The sequence below is a fragment of the Pistacia vera genome, unplaced genomic scaffold (assembly GCF_008641045.1).
Source record: "Pistacia vera cultivar Batoury unplaced genomic scaffold, PisVer_v2 Contig640, whole genome shotgun sequence".
Taxonomy (NCBI): domain Eukaryota; kingdom Viridiplantae; phylum Streptophyta; class Magnoliopsida; order Sapindales; family Anacardiaceae; genus Pistacia; species Pistacia vera.
The window spans coordinates 253,417-275,941 of record NW_022196491.1 but is presented as its reverse complement, the minus strand read 5'-3'; the positions used below and the strand labels follow the sequence as shown (position 1 = coordinate 275,941).

Here is a 22,525-nt window from a genome sequence, read left to right as displayed (position 1 = left end):
TACAGAACATGTAGGCATCCTTGAACAATGATGGCCAATAAAAACCGCATTCTAATACCTTACGAGCTGTTCTCTGTGGTCCAAAATGTCCTCCACATGCATAGGTATGATAGAAGGTTAAAATAGGAATAAATTCATGTTCAGATATGCACCTTCTTATCACTTGGTCAGCACAATGCTTCCACAGATATGGATCGTCCCAAGCATAATACTTAGCATCACTCTTGATCTTGTCCTTTTGAGCTCTAGTCAAATCATTTGGCAACACGTTAGTAGCTAAAAAATGGACAATATCTACATACCATGGTGACGCCATTTCAATGGAAAACAATTGCTCATCCGGAAATGTTTCTCACAAAGGAAGCTCATCGCTGTCACGAACCAAACGGCTAAGGTAATCTGCTATAACATTCTCTGCTCCCTTTTTATCTTTAATCTGCAAATCAAATTCCTGGAGTAGAAGAATCCATCTAATTAGCCTTGGTTTTGAATACTTAATTATGAGCAAGAACCTAAGAAATGCATAATCAAAAAAAACAATGACTTTAGCACCCAACAAATATGACCGAAATTTTTCTAAAGCAAAAACAACAGATAAAAGTTCTTTTTCAGTCGTAGAATAATTGAGCTGGGCACCATTCAAGGTCCTGGATGCATAATAAATGGCGTGACACGCTCTGCCAACTCTTTGATCCAAGACAGCACCTAATGCGTAGTTGCTTGCATCACACATAATTCCGAAAGGTAGATCCAATTAGGTGGTTGTATCACTGGTGTTGTCGTCAACAATGTCTTCAACTTGTCAAATGCCTCCTTGCACTTCTCATCAAACTGAAAATCCACATCTTTTTGTAACAATCTGCATAAGGGCAATGCAATTTTTGAAAAGTCCTTGATAAATCTCCGATAGAAACCTGCATGGCCAAGAAAAGATCAAACTTCCAGCACGCTGGCGGGGTAAGGTAAAGCTATAACCAAATTTATCTTAGACTTATCAACCTCTATTCCCTTGGATGAAACAATATGCCCCAAAACTATACCTTGCTCTACCATAAAATGACATTTTCCTAGTTATACAAGGTTAGTTTCCATGCATCTGTCTAGAATTAGTGTAAGGTTATGCAAGCATTGATCAAATGAATCACCAAAAACAATAAAATCATCCATAAAGACCTCTATAACTGACTCAACATATTCTGAAAAAATACCTACCATACATCACTGGAATGAGGCTGGAGCATTGCAGAGACCAAACGACATTCGGTGATAGGCGAAGGTACTAAATGGGCATGTGAATGTCGTCTTCTCTTGATCCTCCGGTGCTATGACAATATGGTTATACCCTGAAAATCCATCAAGAAAACAGTAATAAACATGACCAGCTAACCTCTCAAGCATTTGATCAATAAAGGGAAGTGGAAAATGATATTTTCGAGTTGTTGAGTTCAACTTCCTGTAATCAATGCACACACGCCAGCCTGTTTGAACACGTGTAGGGACCAACTCATTATCTTGATTTTTCAACACTGTAACACCAGATTTCTTGGGGATAACTTGTACTGGACTTACCTACTTACTGTCGAAAATCGGATAAATTACCTCAGCATCTAAAAGCTTTAGGACTTCTTTTTTCACCACATCCATCATTGGGGTATTTAATCTGCGTTGCTCTTCCCGTGTCGGTTTGGCACCTTCTTCAAGCAAAATCCGATGCATGCATATGGAAGGACTAATCCCTTTAATGTCAGCTATGGTCCAGCCAATCACTTCCTTATGCTTCCGCAACATTCGAACCAATTTCTCTTCTTGATTGGGTGTTAACTTCTTCGACACAATTACCTTTCTCATTCTCTCCCAAGTACACATGCTTCAAATGGCCCGGTAATGGCTTCAACTCTAGTGTAGGGGCCTGCAAAACAGAAGGCAATAATTTCTGGTGAGAATCAGGCAGCTTTATAACAGAAACTCCATACCTTTCTGGAATCAGTTTTAAAGAACGTAAAGCTGCCACTGTCTCCTTCAATTCTTCACTGAGCTGTATCTCTCATTTCTCCTCTGATTCCACATGTTTGAGAAGGGTAACCTCTAACTCGTCTGCATTATTTAGCTCAAAGATCTCTTGCACTATGGAATCAACAAGATCAACAACATCAATAGCAAAAATAGACTGAACATCAGTTGGATATTTCATGGCATCAAAAATATTAAAACAATTACTTCACCATCAAATTCCATCGTGAGGGTACCATCATAAACATCTATTTTTGTCCGAGCTATATTTAGGAATGGTATTCCCAGTAAGATAGGTACAGGGTAAGGAGAAGAAGAATCATCCATATCCAGAATGTAGAAATCAGCCGGAAACACTAACTTGTTGACCTGCACAAGAACATCTTCAACTACCCCTTCAGGGTATGCATTAGTGCGATCAGCCAATTGGATAATAACACTAGTATCTTTCACAGGACCTAGATTTAATGAAGCATAAATAGATCGTGGCATAACATTAATCGAAGCTCCTAAATCTAACATAGCTCTCTCAATTCTGGTGTTACCTATCTTACAAGGAATTGTGAACATACCTGGATCCTTGCACTTGGGAGTAAGTTTTCTTTGGAAAACAGCTGACACATTTTCTCCCATTATTATCTTCTCATCACCGTTCAACTTCCGCTTGTTGGTGCATAGCTCCTTAAGAAATTTTGCATACCTTGGCACTTGCTTAATTGCATCCAATAGAGGTATATTCACTTCCACCTTGCGAAACATCTCCAAAATTTCTTTATCCTTCTCTTCTTTCTTTGACTTCACAAATCTGCTAGGAAAAGGTAAAGTATTAGATTGAAGTTGAATTGAAGAGTTAGGAATTACCTTTGATTCAGTTGTACCCTCTTCTTTCTCAATTTCATCTTCAATTTCTGCTTCTTGCGCTACACTTGGAATGTTCAGCTTTGGTTCTCCCACTTTCTTGCCACTTCTTAGCGTCACTGTATTCACATTTTCCTTTGGGTTCACCACTGTTTGAGAAGGCAACTTCCCTCCAACTTGAGCCTCTAAACGACTTATAGCAGTTGCCATTTGACCCATCTGATTCTCCAAACTTTGAATACTAGATCTTGTATCTTGTTGAAACTGTTTGGTATTCAAAGCAAAGGACTTCACTATATGTTCCAGGGATGAGTTTGAACTCTGTGAGGCAGGTTGCTTCGGTTGAAAACCTTGTTGTCTATTCTGGAAGAAATTCTATCCAACTCCTACTTGTCTATTTCCTCCATAACTGAAATTCGAATGATCCCTTTAACCTGGATTGTATGTGTTGGAGTAAAGATCATGCTGCTTCGGTGGTCCAGGAAAGCTTCCTACTGCATTGACCTGCTCAGTCCTTTCCTCTTGAAGTGTTAGGCACATGTCTGTTTGGTGTCCCATTGTCGAACATATCCCACAAGCTTTTACCTGTTACGCATTCCCTACAGCCAATTGTATAACAAGAGAGGTAAGATCAGATAATTGTTGTTCAATGGAAGATGTACTTACCTCATTCACCCTTTTGGATGGTGCATCATTTCTTGTACTAAACTGTTGGGAATTGGCAGCCATGTTTGAGATTAATTGTTTGGCAGCTTTAGGAGTCTTATCCACCAACGCACCTCTACTTGCTGCATCTATCATGTTTCTTTCCATAGGCAACAATCCTTCATAGAGATACTGAATTAGCAATTGATCACTTATCTGGTGGTGAGGGCAGCTTGCACATAGCTTCTTGAATCGCTCCCAATATTCATACAATGTCTCTCCATTATATTGCCCTATACCACATATCTCTTTCCTAATGGTGGCAGCTTTGGATGCTGGGAAATATCTTTCTAAAAACATCTTTTTCATCTCGTTCCATGTTGTGACTATCCCCGATGGTAAATAATAGAGCCAATCCTTTGCATCATCCCCCAATGAAAAATGGAAAGCTCACAACTTAATCTGCTCCTTTGTCATCCCTGTCGGTTTCATGCTTGAACAGACTACATGGAACTCTTTTAGATGTTTATTTGGATCTTCACCTACGTGACCATGAAATGTAGGCAACAAGTGAATTAGACCAGACTTAAGTTCAAAAGCAACATCTAAAGTAGGGTACTGAATACACAAAGGCTGTTGATTAAAATCAGAGGNAAGCATAAATAGATCGTGGCATAACATTAATCGAAGCTCCTAAATCTAACATAGCTCTCTCAATCTTGGTGTTACCTATCTTACACGGAATTGTAAACATACCTGGATCCTTGCATTTGGGAGGAAGTTTTCTTTGGAAAACTGCTGACACATTTTCCCCCATTATTATCTTCTCATCACCGTTCAACTTCCGCTTATTGGTGCATAGTTCCTTAAGAAATTTTGCATACCTTGGCACTTGGTTAATTGCATCCAACAGAGGTATATTCACTTCCACCTTACGAAACATCTCCAAAATTTCTTTATCCTTCTCTTCTTTCTTTGACTTCCCGAATCTGCCAGGAAAAGGTAAAGTATTAGATTGAAGTTGAATTGAAGGGTTAGGAATTACCTTTGATTCAGTTGTAGCCTCTTCTTTCTCAATTTCATCTTCAATCTCTGCTTCCTTTGCTACACTTGGACTATCCAGTTTTGGTTCTTCCACTTTCTTGCCACTTCTTAGCGTCACTGCATTCACATTCTCCTTTGGATTCACCACTGTTTGAGAAGGCAACTTACATCAAACTTGAGCCTATAAAAGACTTATAAAAGTTGCCATTTGACCCATCTGATTCTCCAGACTTTGAATACTAGATCTTGTATCTTGTTGAAACTGTTTGGTATTCAAAGCAAGGGACTTAACTATATCTTCCAGGGATAAGTTTGAACTCTGTGAGGCAGGTTGCTTCGGTTGAAAACTTTGTTGTTGTCTATTCTGGAAGAAATTCTGTCCACCTCCTACTTGTCTATTTCCTCCATAACTGAAATTCGGATGATCTCTCCAACCTGGATTGTACGTGTTAGAGTAAGGATCATGTTGCCTCGGTGGTCCAGGAAAGTTTCCTGCTGCGTTGACTTGTTCAATCCCTTCCTCTTGAAGTGTTGGGCACATGTCAGTTTGGTGTCCCATTGTCGAACATATCCCATAAGCTTTTACTTGTTGCGCATTCCCTACAGCCAATTGTCTAACAAGAGAGGTAAGATCAGATAATTGTTGTTCAATGGAAGATGTACTTACCTCATTCACCCTTTTGGTTGGCGCATCATGTCTTGTACCAAACTATTGGGAATTGGCAACCATGTTTGAGATTAACTGTTTGGCAGCTTCAGGAGTCTTATCCACCAATGCACCTCCACTTGCTGCATCTATCATATTTCTTTCCATAGGCAGCAATCCTTCATAGAGATACTGAATTAGCAATTGATCACTTATCTGGTGGTGAGGACAGCTTGCACATAGCTTCTTGAATCGCTCCTAATATTCATACAACGTCTCTCCATTATATTGCCTTATCCCACATATCTCTTACCTGATGGTGGCAGCTCTAGATGCTAGGAAATATCTTTCTAAAAACATCCTTTTCATCTCATTCCATGTTATTACTGTCCCCGATGGTAAATAATAAGCCAATCCTTTGCATGATCCCCCAACGAAAAAGGAAAAGCTCGCAACTTAATCTGCTCCTCTGTCACTCCAGTCGGTTTCATGCTTGAGCAGACAACGTGAAACTCCTTTAGATGTTTATTTGGATCTTCACCTGCACAACCACGAAATGTAGGCAACAAGTGAATTAGACCAGACTTCAATTCAAAAGCAACATCTAAAGTAAGGTACTGAATACACAAAGGCTGCTGATTAAAATCAGGGGCAGCCAACTCCTTTAATGTTCTGCCAGCGGCCATCTCTTCTTCTATCTCTGAATCCGGATCACTGGATGAATTGTGGGATGCAGAACCAAGGGCTATATTTAGATCAGGAGATGAAGAACTTGCTTGACGTGACTCTTTTCGCAACTTCCGTAAACTGCGTTCGATTTCTGGATCAAATTCCAACTCTCCTGTAGAATTGGATCGAGTCATAAACCATTAAAATCACCAAATTAAGCCTAAATAAATAAATACAAAAATAAAAAAATAAAAAATAAATTTTTTTCTTGATAGCAATGAAAATTGGCTAAAAACCCTATTAAATGATCGAATTTGAGAACGACAGGGTGGGGCTAGAAAACTTCTAGTCTTGCTCAGAATGTCGTTTTCTTCGAAACGGGTACTCACAGCACTCCTAGTTCAACCAAAATTTCTCTTAGGAATAATACTTAATAGTACTACTGTTCATGTTGAATAGTGCTACTATTAAAAAAAAAAAAAAAATTCTTTCTTTTTTTTTTCTTCAAAAACCTAAAAATCACAATTAAACAAAACAAAATAAAATAAAATAAACAACTAAGCACTGATTAAACAAAATCACAAAAAAAAAAAAAAAAAAAAAAAAAAAACGTAGAAATATATAAAAAAAAGACAAATACCACTCCCCGGCAACGGCGCCAAAATTTGGTAGGTGCCGAATGCACCAATTAAAACCTTACTAACCTAACTACTGCATTGTATAAAGGGCAAGTAAGGGTCGATCCCACAGGAATGACTCGTTAATTTCTATATTTTAAAATAATAAAAAACAGAAAACACAATTAAACTCTAAACAGTAAACCTGACAATAGTAATGGGGTGTTGTAATCAAGGCAAATAAAGTAAACCAGAGAAAAAAAATCAGTGTAAACAATCAGTTCTCGGTTCAATATCCACTAACATGTATTGGACATAAGTAACCGTAAATTGTTCTATCTAATCATTATGGAACTACTGACCCTAGGAAACAACAAGCTCTGTTACCCGAATTCTCCCTTAGTTTGTCACTACTGAAACAAGCTCTTCGAGTAGATACTAACCCTTGAACAACCTAGAACAAGCTCTCTAAATTTAATTCAATGGCAGCCTTAAGAATTAGGAGAATAGATCAATCTAAGCAACAATCACGCAAGCTCGGATTATTTAACTTAGGTTATGTTATTCAAGACAATAGACCGAAAACTTGTCCATAATCAGCTATCATCATGTGTCACTCGTTGAATAGAAAAAGGACGATTACGTATCACAATTCCTAATTCTAGCAGGTAAATTCTGATTAAACAATTTAGCAAGCCAAAACTAAATCACTCAAACAAGAATCACAAACAATTAAATCAGAATAACATAAACAATTCTAATAAAAATGAGACTGAGAACAACGCTACTGAAGTTAAGTTACACCAATGACATGAAATTAGGCTTCAAAATCCCCTTGAATTGAAGAAGGAAATTAGCCGCACATCTTGATCTAGAAAGCAAAAACTCTGAAAAATAATACTCTACTGTCCTCTCCCCCCGTTTCACCTACAAACTTCTAATTAAATAACATGTGTTTTCCTTAATTCTTCCCCAAGAATCACGGAATTTCTTTCCTAGACGTTTCCTAGAAGATAGACTTCCAGATTTGACAAAATCTGATCAGATATGGATTCCAGAATTCGTCTCCAGCTTGCACCAGGTTCTTGCAATGTAAAAGATCTTTTCTGGGCTCCATCACTTCATAAAAGTTGTATTCCAGGATGTGTAGATGAATCTGGGATTTTGAATAACCCGTTTTCGATATCTGACACTCCAGTTAGGCCCATTCGAAGATTCAATACTCAGCTAAGGAATCCTTCTACAACTAGGATTCCAGGTCCGGTTTTACAACAACTACTGAGAACCGAAACAAACTCAGATTCTCGTCCATAATACCTTCCTGAAAAGCTTGATTCGTCTACTTTAATTTCTCTGAAGAACACTTTTGCAATCGAGGAATCTGGCTCCCTGAAAAACCTGAAAAACGTAGCACTGGTCAGAATAACGAAATATCTGGAAAATCTGGAATTTCCTAATCTTTTCTCAATTATTTCCTAAAGTCTATCCAACTATGCAAACCTTACAAAATAAGCTCTAATCAGCTCAACTAGGCATAAAACATAACAAAAAACATAATATGGAAGCAATAAAAATATCTAAATTACACTCTTATCACCTGTGCGGGAGCAGAGTTGTCAATATACTCTTTGAAATGCCCCTTCTTGATGAGTTCTTCGATTGCCTGTCTGAGAGATCGGCACTCATCGGTATGGTGCCCATTATCCCGATGAAAGCGACTGTACTTTTTACTATTTCTGGCTGACGAGGGATTTTTCATGGGCTCAAGCTCTCCGAGCAGGTTGGCCTCCTCTGATTTATCAAGGATGGCCAATACAAATGCATTCAAAGGCGTATATTGATCGCGACGAGGGGCGGGAGCATAAGACTTTTTGGGCTCGTAGCGAGATTTCTTTCCTTTTCGCTGATCGTCAGTAGCTCATCTGCAATCAGTTCTCCTACTTTCCCCCCGACTAGACGAACTGTCTGATGCACCGGGATTGCGGTGGTAGAGCGCCGCCACTGAATTTTCAATCCAAAGGTACTTCTCCGCAAGGTTATAGAATTGGGTGAGGGAAACATCATCCTCAGCCTGTAGCTCTTTCCACAAGTCGGTTTGTAGAGGGACCTTCGGGAGTATGAGCTACCTTGTTGAGTTCTCTGTGGAATCGGTCAATGTAAGACTAGAGGGATTCATCCCTTTCTTGAATTATATTGCTGAGGTAACTCAAAGGCATTGAGAACTTTCGGTTCGCTTGAAAGTGCCTTAGGAATATCACGCTCATCTGAGGCCACGAACTGATCGATCCCGGTGGGAGCAACCTAAACCACCGTTTGGCATGGGAGGTTAACATCACTGCCAAGCAACGGCATTTTGCTAAATCTGAGACCTGGTGAAGCTCCATCAGGTCGTTGAATTCATATAAACGATCTTGCGGATCAAAATTTCCATCAAATACCCGCATGTCGGGCATCCTGAATCCCAATGGGAGTGGAGCGGCTAGCACTTCGGAAGAGAAGGGGGACGCGGTCGCGACCTGCCCTTACTCATTTTGCTGAGCTCTTAATCGGTCTAGAGCTCGTTGTAGTTCTTCAATCTGAGGCAATGGAGCCACTTGGGGATTACTTTCACCCATACGAGTTCGACTCTCGGGATTATAGTTGAGGAAAGTCCGGAGGTCGGATTCCTCTTCGCCTCGACTGACGGCCCTGGCCACTCTCGACACACGCTGGCTAGAGGCGTGTGATAGCGATGGATGATACAGGGTATTTTCACGACCTTCGTAGTGGTACGAACTGCCCCGCAAAGTGTGGGAACCTCCCCGATGACGATCAGAATGGTTTTGCTGGCGATGATAAGAATCGCCCTGCCCAGCACTTTTACGGGGATGTACCTACGACATGGCATGGGAAAGCTCGGGCTGCATCCTTTCACCGAGTCTTAACGCCACTGGTATTCTGCTCGGGAAGCGGTCGGAGTTCGCTAGCCCTTTGGAGCCCGTAAGCCCCTTTTTTGCCACTTGCTTACCTTTTCGTCGACGCACTGCAGTGCTTACGGCACAGGTTATCTCTCTTTGCTGCACTTTCACACGACCTGCAGGTATTTTTGGCGGTTGCACCGCCCCAGCTGATTTGGTTGGCACGCCTTAGTCCAAATGGTCCAACCTTTGGTTGACCGTCTGGAAAGTATTGTCAAACCTCTCCAGGTAGCTTCTAATGGCAGGGTCAAGTTGTGAACTTGATGGGATATCCCCTACAGCATTTTGCAAAACTGAAGGTATTTTGGAAGAGGTGTCCCCTTGGACTTGGGGGATCCCCTCAGCACCCTGGTTGGTTCGCTCAAGTTCAGGTTGGCGGGCCATTTGCTGTTGTAGGACCAATAAGTTAGAGATTCTCCTGATGAAGGATGAACACTAAATCAGGCCCTCCTTCTAGCGACAAACTGTTGATGCGTGATTTTTACACCAACTAAACGCACTTGTGCAATGCTGAGCTGACCCAGAAGACACACGTGAATGCAAGAAAAATGAGAATAAATGCAATGGGAACAGCTTTTAAAGTGGTTCGGATGCTAAGGAAGAAAATCCTACGTCCACTGATGTTAGTATTAATGATAGAGGTCAGATCACATTAGCGGACTGACTTACAAATGATAGTACAAGAGAGAGAATGCTATATATTCTTGGGAGAGAATAGCGAATCCCCTTAATGAGAAAGGAGCTCTCAATTTATAGTGGGATGCATTAAGGTTATCATTACTGAATCTGTGAGTTTGTGGGATTATCCGTGCAAATCCCTCTTTATGTCACATTGCCCACCTTCTAGAGTGATTTACGAGATTTGGAGCAGGGATTGGACACGTGGGAGCACCACAACTTTTGGCTGGTCTGGCACGCACCCACTATTCTGACAAAAGCATGCTGCTCCTTTTCCTACGCGACTCGATTGCGGGTGCACCCATGCTCTGACTTTTTGCACGCTGACTGGACCTTACGTCAGCCCTGCATTCTTTAGGCATAACAGATAATAACTATAATTATTTCTAGTATTTTTTTTGTTCTTTCGATTATAAAAGTTCAATCTTCAACCGAATCAATTTTTTTCTCATTTAGATAACTTTCAATCATTTTTAATAAATATTTATTGTCATTTCCAAATTGTGAATTTTTTTTTATCATTATACAAAAAATCCCATTAGTTTATCATCGATTTCGAATTAAATTCTCACTAATTGACACAAAAAAAAAAAAAAAAANTGCTCATTACTGGGAACATATTTGGTAGTTATAAGACCAGCTTGAAGTTTCTCTTGAAAGAGATGACAATCAATGTCAATGTGCTTGGTACGCTCATGGAACATTGGATTGGAAGCAATATGAAATGCAAATTGGTTGTCACAAAATAGGGGAACAGCGGAAGAAGGAGGATAACCCAGTTCTAAAAGTAATTACATTATCTATACAATTTCATAAACTACAGAGGTCATTGCCCTGTATTCAGCTTCTGAAGAAGACCAAGAAACAGTGATCTGTTTCTTAGATTTCCTGGACAAAAGTGAATTCCCCAAAAATACACAAAAACCAGTAACAGATCTTCTAGTAAGTAAACAAGAGGCCCAATCTGAATCAAAATAAGCAGTGAGATATAAAGAACTATCAGATGGAAAGAACAAACCTAAACCGAGAGCAGATTTTATATACTTCACAATCTTTAAGGCTGCCTGCATATGAGATTCCTTGGGTGCATGCATAAACTAACTTAGTAAGTTTATTGAATAACTCAAATCTGGTCGAGTCATGCATAGGTAAAGAAGCTTGCCTATGAGTTACTGATAAATGGAAGCATCTACCAACAAAGCGTCTCCAAAAATGTCAAACTGTTTATCATAATCTGATGAAGTAAACTTCACATGTTGGTCAAGAGGAATGATGGAAGGTCTAGCACTAGATAAACCTGTACTAGAAATCAATTCCAAAGTATATTTATGTTGGGAAAGAGTTATATCTTTGATTGACCTGGCAACCTCTAGACCAAGAAAATACCTAAGTAGTCCTAAATCTTTGAGCTTGAAATTGGACTGAAGCAACTGCTTAGCAGCATTAATCAAGGCTAAATTACTACTAGTGATAACTATGTCATCAACATATACTAGGACCACCACAATTTGAGTACAATGTCTATTAGGGCATCTCCAACCCAACACCATTTTGGTGTAAAATACCAAAATGGTGTAGAAATTTTCCTCCAATCCAACACCAAATTGGTGTGAATGAATAGTATCACACCAAATTGGTGTGGAATCCACACCAATTTGTGGATTTTTTTTTTTTTTTTTTTTTTTTGGGTGGCATTTTATGTTAGATGTAATGTTTTTTTACATTAATTATAATGTTTATTTGATTAAATAAATGCTTAATTTTATTAAATTAGTATAATTTTCAAAGTTATTATTATTTAATAAAAATATCATTCCCAATATTTAATTAATATATACACAAATAATTAGTGAAATAAATTAATTGTTGATTATTAATAGAAAAAAAAAATATTCTTTTTAGTATAATATTTGGTGCAATGGATTGGAGATGCAATAGTGAAATACACTAAAAGCCATACCAATTTGGTATGAAAATTGTACCAATTTGGTGTTTATGGTTAGAGATGATCTTAGTTAACAAAGAATAATCTGATTTTGATTTAATAAAACCACCTTTAATCAATGCAGAAGTCAGTTTGAAATTCCAAGCCATAAAGGCTTATTTTAAACCATATAAGGATTTGTTGAGTCTGCACACAATATGTTGTCTTGCTGGTTTATGGAAACCTTGAGGCAAAGACATATAAATTTCTTTAGTTAAATCACCTTGCAAAAAGCATTGTCAACATCAAGATGGTATAAAGGCCAATCATGAATTGAGGCTATGGACAATATGGTTCTCACTATCACCATCTTAACCACAGGGGAAAATGTTTCCTCATAATCAATGCCTGCTTGTTGTGTGTAACCCTTAGCCACCAACCTGACTTTATACCTTTCTAAAGTACCATCAGCATTGAATTTCAACTTGTATACCCATTTACATCCAATTGGACTTTTTCCAGGAGCCAAAGTAACCAAAGACCAAGTGTGATTGTCCTCTAAAGCCTTTATCTCCTTTGACATAGCTTTAACCCATTTTGGATCTTTAGAAGCTTGGTAAAAACTAGTAGGTTCAGTTAAGGAGGATATTTTGCTAAGACAGACTTGATACTTGGGTATTGTACACGATAAGTTTGTGAGGTAGAGGAAATGGTTGGACAATGAAAATCAGTAGTCCAAATAGGTGGTTTTGTAGGCTTGTTTGATTTTCTTAAGGGTGCAAGATTAGATTGCACTAAGGGTTCGGGTTCAATAGGATTAGATGGACTTAATGCTTTAGGTTCATTAAGAGGATGTGGTATAGATTGTGAACTAGAAAAAACAGATTTTGTGCTAGGACTTAAACCTTTATTTATTACTGCATTACAAACTACATTTGAGGAAAGTATTTTTGCAAGTGCATGAACATCCAGAGTGTGTGATAAATGTTGTGTAAGAGGAACATGGAAGTACAAGCCTTAGAATTTTGTACCAATCCCCTCCAACTTGCCACTCCAGAGGTCCTAGATTAAGCAGAAATCAGGGTAAAATGTGACAACACAATTATTGGATGAAGTAAATTTCAAAACTGAAAAATTGTTATATTTAAAATTACGTAAATGCAAAACATGATCAAGACTAATTTTGTCATCCAATTTAACAGAACCAATGTGCCTAATCCTAGTTTTGGTTCCATTGGGTAGGCCAACATAGACATTTGGGTTGGATTCCATATCAATAGGAGAGTTTAGACTATATAATCTACTGGTCATATGGTCAGTTACCCTTGAGTCTATTATCTAACTATCAGTTTCATTTAAGCAGGACAAAAGTGAAGTTGTATTACCTGCTATGTTTGCTAAGGCTGGCATATTTTCTTTGCCAAGTAACTGGAGAAGTTGAGAGTATTTTTTAGCTGAGAGAATGGTTCCAAAAGATCCTTTTGATGAATCTGTAGGAGTATTCGAAACAAGAGTTCCTTGAACAGCAGATTGCACCTGATTTGCTAATGATTTGTTCTTGGATTCATTCATTTTCCCTTCGTTAAATGTTGGATACCCATGGACTTTGTAACAAGTATCATGTTTATGCCCTGGCAAATGACAAAAGTCACATTCTATGTAAGGCTTCTTGCCTTTATATTTTGGATTATGATTTTGCGCCTTCTGCGTGTTCTGAGCATATAAGGCAGTAGTCACATCTGGACCAACATTGTTGGCCCCTGTTAAAATCCTTTGGCTTTCATCTTGGTTAACAACCGAGTAAGTTTGCTTCACTGAAGGCAATGGTGACATCAATAATATTTGGCTTCTTACCATAGAGTAAGTGTCATTGAGCCCCATCAAGAACTACAACAATTTTTGTTGATTCAAGTGATCGAGATAAGCCTTGGCAACTACACTGTCTGGAGGTGGTAAGCTTATCAATGAACTCAACTCATCCGACAAGGATTTCAGCTTATCATAATAGATTGCCACTGACATGGTTCCTTGTGTCAGGTTAACTATCTCCCTCTGTATTCCATAAATTCTAGTTCCACTGATTTTGTAGTACTACTCTTGAAGATCCTGCCACACTTGATGTGCACTAATGGGATAAACTATTCCATTGAAAATCTCTTTCGACACCGTATTGAAAATCCAAGCTAATACTAGTGAGTTACATCTTTCCCATTGCACACCAAGGGTTAAATCTGTTGGTTTTTTACATGAACCATTGACAAATCCCAATTTATTCTTGGCTCAGAGTGATACTGTCATGGCCCTACTCTAGATGCCATAATTTGCAGTTCCTGTGAGCTGCTCTGTCACTAATACTGATCTTGGAGTATCCGATGAGTGGATCTATAGTGGAGAGTTTGAATCTATAGGATTCATTGTCATCTCACTACTAGGGTTCATTATTTCGTGTAATTTCTTCTACAATAGCGCAAAAGAAACAAATCTTGTAGCCAAACTTGTAAACTAAGTTCGANCTTGAACAATGATGGCCAATAAAAACCACATTCTAATACCTTACGAGCTGTCTTCTGTGGTCCAAAATGTCCTCCACATGCATAGGTATGACAAAAGGTTAAAATAGGAATAAATTCATGTTCAGATACGCACCTTCGTATCACTTGGTCAACACAATGCTTCCACAGATATGGATCGTCCCAAGCATAATACTTAGCATCACTCTTGATCTTGTCCTTTTGAGCTCTAGTCAAATCATTTGGCAACACGTTAGTAACTAAAAAATTGACAATATCCGCATACCATGGTGACGCCATTTCAATGGAAAACAATTGCTCATCCAGAAATGTTTCTCGCAAAGGAAGCTCATCGCTGTCACGAACCAAACGGCTAAGGTAATCTGCTACAACATTCTCTGTTCCCTTTTTATCTTTAATCTGCAAATCAAATTCCTGGAGTAGAAGAATCCATCTAATTAGCCTTGGTTTTGCCTCCTTCTTTGTGAGCAAGTACCTAAGAGCTGCGTGATCAGAAAAGACTGATTTTGGCACCCAACAAATATGACCGAAATTTTTCTAAAGCAAAAACAATAGATAAAAGTTCTTTTTCAGTCGTAGAATAATTGAGCTGGGTGCCATTCAAGGTCCTAGATGCATAATAAATGGCGTGACATGCTCTGCCAATTCTTTGACCCAAGACAACACCTAATGCGTAGTTGCTCGCATCACACATAATTTCGAAAGGTAGATCCCAATTAGGTGGTTGTATCACTGGTGCTGTCGTCAACAATGTCTTCAACTTGTCAAATGCCTCCTTGCACTTCTCATCAAACTGAAAATCCACATCTTTTGTAACAATCTGCATAGGGGCAATGCGATTTTTGAAAAGTCCTTGATAAATCTCCGATAGAAACCTGCATGGCCAAGAAAAGATCGAACTTCCCGCACACTGGTGGGGTAAGGTAAAGCTGTAACCAAATCTATCTTAGACTTATCAACCTCTATTCCCTTGGATGAAACAATATGCCCTAAAACTATACCTTGCTCTACCATAAAATGACATTTTTCCTAGTTAAGTACAAGGTTAGTTTCCATGCATCTGTCTAGAATTAGTGTAAGGTTATGCAAGCATTGATCAAATGAATCACCAAAAACACTAAAATCATCCATAAACACCTCTATAATTGATTCAACATATTCTGAAAAAATGCTTACCATACATCGCTGGAATGTGGCTAGAGCATTGCAGAGACCAAATGGCATTCAGCGATAGGCGAAGGTACCAAATAGACAGGTGAATGTCATCTTCTCTTGATCCTCCGGTGCTATGACAATCTGGTTATACCCTGAAAATCCATCAAGAAAACAATAATAAACATGACCAGCTAACCTTTCAAGCATTTGATCAATAAAGGGAAGTGGAAAATGATCTTTTCGAGTTGTTGAGTTCAACTTCCTGTAATCAATGCACACGCGCCAGCCTGTCTGAATACGTGTAGGGACCAACTCATTGTCTTGGTTTTTCACCACTGTAACACCAGATTTCTTGGGGACAACTTGCACTGGACTTACCCACTTACTGTTGGAAATCGGATAAATTACCCCAGCATCTAAAAGCTTTAGGACTTCTTTTTTCACCACATCCATCATTGAGGTATTTAATCTGCATTGTGCTTCCCGTGTCGGCTTGGTACCTTCTTCAAGCAAAATCCGATGCATGCATATGGAAGGACTAATCCCCTTAATGTCAGCTATGGTCCAGCCAATCGCTTCCTTATGCTTTCGCAACATTTGAACCAGTTTCTCTTCTTGATTGGGTGTTAACTTGTTCGACACAATTACCGGTAGTTTCTCATTCTCTCCCAAGTACACATACTTCAAATGGCCCGGTAATGGCTTCAACTCCAGTGTAGGGGCTTGCAAAACAGAAGGCGATAATTTCTGGTGAGAATCAGGCAGCTTTATAAAAGAAACTTCATACCTTTCTGGACTCGGTTTTAAAGAATATAAAGCTGCCACTGTCTCCTTCAATTCTTCACTAAGCTCTATCTCTCATTTCTCCTCTGATTCCACATGTTTGAGAAGGGCAACCTCTAACTCATCTGCATTATTTAACTCAAAAATCTCTTGTACTATGCAATCAACAGGATCAACAACATCAATAGCAAAAATAGATTGAACATCAGTTGGATCTTTCATGGCATCAAAAATATTAAAACGAATTGCTTCACCATCAAATTCCATCGTGAGGGTACCATCATGAACATCTATTTTTGTTCGAGCTGTATTTAGGAATGGTCTTCCCACTAAGATAGGTGTAGGGTCAGGAAACGAAGAATCATCCATATTCAGAATGTAAAAATCAGCCAGAAACACCAACTCATTGACCTGCACAAGAACATCTTCAACTACCCCTTCAGGGTATGCATTAGTGCAATCAGCCAATTGGATAATAACACCAGTATCTTTCACAGGACCTAGATTTAATGAAGCATAAATAGATCTTGGCATAACATTAATTGAAGCTCCTAAATCTAACATAGCTCTCTCAATTCTAGTGTTACCTATCTTACAAGGAATTGTAAACATACATGGATCCTTTCACTTGGGAAGAAGTTTTCTTTGGAAAACTGCTGACACATTTTCTCCCATTATTATCTTCTCATCACCATTTAACTTCCACTTATTCTTGCACAACTCCTTAAGAAATTTCCCATACCTTGGCACTTGCTTAATTGTGTCTAACAGAGGTATATTCACTTCCACCTTGTGAAACATCTCCAAAATTTCTTTATCCTTCTCTTCTTTCTTTGACTTCGCGAATCTGCTAGGAAAAGGTAAAGTATTAAACGGAAGTTGAATTGAATTACTTTTGATTCAGTTGTAGCCTCTTCTTTCTCAATTTCATCTTCAATTTCTGCTTCCTTTGCTACACTTGGAATGTTCAGCTTCGGTTCTTCCATTTTCTTGCCACTTCTTAGTGTTACTACATTCACATTTTCCTTTGGGTTCACCACTGTTTGAGAAGGCAACTTCCCTCCAACTTGAGCCTCTAAATGACTTATAGCAGTTGCCATTTGACCCATCTAATTCTCCAAACTTTGAATATTAGATCTTGTATCTTGTTGAAGATGTTTGGTATTCAAGGCAAGGGACTTCACTATATCTTCCAGGGATGAGTTTGAACTCTGTGAGGTAGGTTGCTTCGGTTGAAACCCTTGTTGTCTATTTTGGAAGAAATTCTGTCCAACTCCTACTTGTCTATTTCCTCCATAACTGAAATTCGGATGATCCTTCCAGCCTAGATTGTATGTGTTAGAGTAAGGATCATGCTGCCTCGGTGGTCCAGGAAAGTTTCCAGCTGCATTGACTTACTCAGTCCCTTCCTCTTGAAGTGTTGGGCACATGTCTGTTTGGTGTCCTATTGTTGAACATATCCCACAAGCTTTCACCTGTTGTGCATTCCCTACAACCAACTGTCTAACAAGAGAGGTAAGATCAGATGATTGTTGTTCAATGGAAGATGTACTTACCTCATTCACCCTTTTAGGTGGTGCATCATGTCTTGTACCAAACTGTTGGGAATTGGCAGCCATGTTTGAGATTAATTGTTTGGCAACTTCAAGAGTCTTATCCACCAACGCACCTCCACTTGCTGCATCTATCATGTTTCTTTCCATAGGCAACAATCCTTCACAGAGATACTGGATTAACAACTGATCACTTATCTGGTGGTGAGGACAGCTTGCACATAGCTTCTTGAATCGCTCCCAATATTCATACAATGTCTCCCCATTATATTGCCTTATACCACATATCTCTTTCCTAATGGTGGCAGCTTTGGAGGCTGGGAAGTATCTTTCTAAAAATAGCCTTTTCATCTCGTTCCATGTTGCGACTATCCCCGATGGTAGATAATAGAGCCAATCCTTTGCATCATCCGTCAACGGAAAGGGAAAAGCTTGTAATTTAATCTGCTTCTCTATCACCCCAGTTGGTTTCATGCTTGAACAGACTACATGGAACTCTTTTAGATATTTATTCAGATCTTCACCTGCACGACCACGAAACGTAGGCAACACGTGAACTAGACTAGACTTAAGTTCAAAAGCAACATCTAAAGTAAGGTACTAAATCCACAAAGGCTGCTGATTAAAATCAGGGGCAGCTGGTGTGATGTCGTAGGCAACCAAGATTAAAAACCTTCATAACCTAACTACTGAACTGTAAATAGGGTAAGCAAGGGTTGATCCCACGAAGAGTGTCTAGCCAAATTTTCGATGATGTGAACAAGGCTAGGGGGTTTTGAGTAAAACAGAAAACAATCTTAGCAAAAACAAAAACAAAAACAATTCAAATCGAAATCAATTAATATAACGAAACTTGGTCTCAGTCAACATCCACCATCGGAATCTTACAACTGATCATTGATGCAAAATTAAATCAATTCATACCTAAATATTCACCATTGGAACTATTTTCCTATCTCTCCTTAATTGTAATTAATTAAGAAACAAGCGATCTTAATTAATCTTACCACTAAACAACCCTAGACAAGCGCTCAAGATTTAATCTAGTGGTAGCCTTAAGAATTAGAGAAATCGATGAAGCTAAACAACACAAACTCAAGCGGTTGTATTTAATTTAGTTGAGTGTTCTTCTTAAGATTACTAATTCCTGACGCAGCAAATTATTAACCCTAATTGCTTCACAAGTTAGAGGGATCAAACAATTACGGATTTGATATCTAACTTAGCAGTAGATTGCAACAATTAATAAACTAGTAGGCCTCCCTAGTAATTAAACGAAACAATCATAAAATTAGGCATAGAAAAACATCCAATACTCAAACACGAAAATTGAACACTAAGAAAAATATATTAGATCTCACAGTTTATTGATTCCGAGGCCTCCGTTTCCTTCGACCAAGTTACAAAAGTTCTAGCCGCTCATGGCCATCATCAAAACTCAAAAGAGAAAGAAAAATTCCAGAGAAGAGAAGAGAGAGGCGTGGTCCCCCTCAAAAACCCTAATCTGATCCCTTTAGCAAAAATCCAGATTCAAGTGTTTGAATCCCACTCAATCTCCTAAAAGAAATATTCTAATATCCTAAAATAACATTAATCCTAATTTGATTCTAATTAATTAAAAATAAGATAAAGTCCTAAAATAAAATAGGAAAGTGGTGATTCTGAGCTGTAACTTGCGTGCCACATGTCCTCAAATCTTCCAATAATAAACTGCCCAATTGATTTGCATGACAAGGCAGAATGCTCCAGGACGTCCAGTGCAGATGCGTCAACTTCAAGCTCGATTACAACCTTGATGCAGTGAGTATATCTCCAAACTCAAAACATGAAAGTTGTAGATATATTTCTTAGCGTTACACAGCATTTTGAATCATCTCAATCGGAGCTCGGATGAGAGAGTTATGCCCAGATTACGAAACAACGTCGAAACTGTCCGAATTCACTTAATTAGTTCCGTTTTGCAATTAACGCCTCCATTTGCATCCTAAATCAAAATAGAATAATAATGAGTATATTTAGGCAGAAAATAAGTATAAAAGACTAGACATTAAGGGGGGTAAATATGACATTTTGCATTCTCATCAGCAGCCAACTCCTTTAATGTTCTGCCAACGGCCATCTCTTCTTCTATTTCTGAATCTAGATCACTGGATGAATTGTGGGATGTTGAACCAAGGGCTATATTGAGACCAAGAGATGAAGAACTTGCTTGACGTGCCTCTTTTCACAACTTCCGTAAACTGTGTTCGATTCCTGGATCAAATTCCAACTCTCCTGTAGAATTGGATCGAGTCATAAACCACTAAAATCACCAAATTAAGTTAAATAAATAAAAAAAATAGATTTTTTTCTTGACAGCAACGAAAATTGGCCAAAAACCCTATTAAATAATCGAATTTGAGAACAAGACGGTAGGGCTAGAAAAACATCTAGTCTTGCTCAGAATGTCGTTTTCTTCGAAATGGGTATTTGCAGCACTCATAATTCAACTAAAATTTCTCTTAGGAATAGTACTGAATAGTACAACTGTTCAAATTTTTTTTTCTTCAAAAAAAAAAAAAAAAAAAAAAAAAAAAAAAAAAAAAAAAAAAAAAAAAAAAAAAACCACAACTAAGCACTGATTAAATAAAATAACAAAAAACGTAGAACATAAGAAAAAAAATCGACAAATAACATTCCCAAGCAACGGCGCCAAAATTTGGTAGCGTGCCGAATGCTCCAAATTAATAACCTTCCTAACCTAACTACTAAATTGTATATAAGGTAAGCAAGGGTTGATCCCACAGGGAATGATTCGATTAATTTCTATATTCTAAAACAATGAAAACAATAGAAAAATAGAATAAAACCCTAAACAGTAAACATGACAACAGTAATGAAAGGGGGTTGTAGTCAAGGAAAACTAAATAAAACAAAGAAATCTCTAATGGTAGAAAATATCAGGTTAAAAACAATCAGTTCCCAGTTCAAGATCCACCTAAACATGCATTGGACATGAACTAACCTTAACACTATTCTATCTCGTTATTATGGAACTACTGACCCTAGGAAACAACAACCTCTGTTACCGAAATTTTCCTTTAATTGTAACTACTAAAATAAGCTCTCCAAGTAGATCCCAACCCTTGAAAAACCTAGAATAAACTCTCTAAGTTTAATTCAATGGCAGCCTTAAGAATTAGGAAAATAGATCAATCTAAGCAACAATCTCGCAAGCTCGGATTATTTAACTTAGGTTATGTTATTCAAGATGACAGATTGAAAACTTTTCCATAATCATCTATCATCATATGTTACTCATTGAATAGAAAAAGGACAATTACGTATCACAATTCCTAATTCTAACAGGTAAAATTCAGATTAAACAATTTAGCAGGCCAAAACTAAATCACTCAAACAAGAATCATAAACAATTAANAAAAACCCACAACTAAGCACTGATTAAATGAAATAACACAAGAACGTAGAACATAAGAAAAAAAATCGACAAATAACACTCCCGGGCAACGGCGCCAAAATTTGGTAGTGTGCCAAATGCTCCAAATTAATAACCTTCCTAATGTAACTACTGAATTGTATATAGCGTAAGCAAGGGTTGATCCCACAGGGAATAATTTTATTAATTTCTATATTCTAAAACAATGAAAACAACAAAAACAACAACAAAAAAAAAAAAAAAAAAAACCTAAACAGTAAACATGGCAACAGTAACGCAAGGGGGTTTTAGTCAAGGCAAACTAAATAAAACAAAGAAATCTCTAATGGTAGAAAATATCAAGTTAAAAGCAATCAGTTCTCGATTCAAGATCCACTTAAACATGCATTGGACATGAACTAACCGTAACACTATTCTATCTCGTTATTGTGGAACTACTGACCCTAAGAAACAACAAGCTTTGTTACCCGAATTTTCACTTAATTGTCACTACTGAAATAAGCTCTCCAAGTAGATCTCAACCCTTGAACAACCTAGAATAAGCTCTTTAAGTTTAATTCAATAGCAGCTTTAAGAATTAGGAAAATAGATCAATCTAAGCAACAATCATGCAAGTTCGGATTATTTAACTTAGGTTATGTTATTCAAGATGACAGATTGAAAACTTGTCCATAATCATCAATCATCATATGTTACTCATTGAATAGAAAAAGGACAATTACGTATAACAATTCCTAATTCTAATAGGTAAAATTCCGATTAAACAATTTAGCAGGCCAAAACTAAATCACTCAAACAAAAATCATAAACAATTAAAATAGAATAACATAAACAATTCCAATAAAAGGGAGATTAAGAACAATGTTACTAAAGTCAAGTTACACCAATGACATGAATTTAGGCTTCAAAATCCCCTTGAACTGACGAAGAAAGATCAGCCGCACATCTTGGTCTAGAAAGTAAAAAAAACTGAAAACAAAAATCCACTACCATCTCTCCCCTTGGTTAACCTAACACTC

General features: G+C 38.0%; 3 protein-coding genes and 1 non-coding gene across 4 annotated transcripts; 1 reads left to right on the top strand and 3 right to left on the bottom strand.

Annotated features, from left to right (window-relative positions):
• Positions 1 to 352: 352 nt before the first annotated feature.
• Positions 353 to 3,882, bottom strand: LOC116111504. Its single transcript, XM_031397685.1, has 10 exons — positions 3,535 to 3,882; positions 3,303 to 3,453; positions 2,583 to 3,161; positions 2,218 to 2,468; positions 2,084 to 2,167; positions 1,840 to 1,909; positions 1,578 to 1,748; positions 1,388 to 1,478; positions 772 to 859; positions 353 to 451 (listed from the first exon to the last, which is right to left on the bottom strand). The coding sequence occupies exons 1-10, from the start codon at positions 3,880 to 3,882 to the stop codon at positions 353 to 355; spliced, it is 1,932 nt and encodes a 643-aa protein (XP_031253545.1).
• On the top strand, positions 3,728 to 3,834 carry LOC116111515. Its single transcript, XR_004125084.1, has one exon. It is a non-coding gene; the product is annotated as a small nucleolar RNA R71 (small nucleolar RNA).
• A 7,042-nt stretch (positions 3,883 to 10,924) lies between the features above and the next one.
• LOC116111503 (uncharacterized mitochondrial protein AtMg00810-like) lies at positions 10,925 to 12,631 on the bottom strand. Its single transcript, XM_031397683.1, has 3 exons — positions 12,332 to 12,631; positions 11,318 to 11,710; positions 10,925 to 11,188 (listed from the first exon to the last, which is right to left on the bottom strand). Exons 1-3 carry the CDS (start codon positions 12,629 to 12,631, stop codon positions 10,925 to 10,927), a joined length of 957 nt encoding a protein of 318 aa, XP_031253543.1.
• Positions 12,632 to 13,386: 755 nt separating this feature from the next.
• LOC116111502 lies at positions 13,387 to 17,626 on the bottom strand. Its single transcript, XM_031397682.1, is given in 7 exon segments — positions 13,387 to 13,935; positions 14,601 to 15,087; positions 15,089 to 15,392; positions 15,395 to 16,085; positions 16,179 to 16,481; positions 16,632 to 17,017; positions 17,392 to 17,626. Coding segments are annotated over 7 exon segments (2,955 nt in total).
• Between the last annotated feature and the right edge of the window lie 4,899 nt (positions 17,627 to 22,525).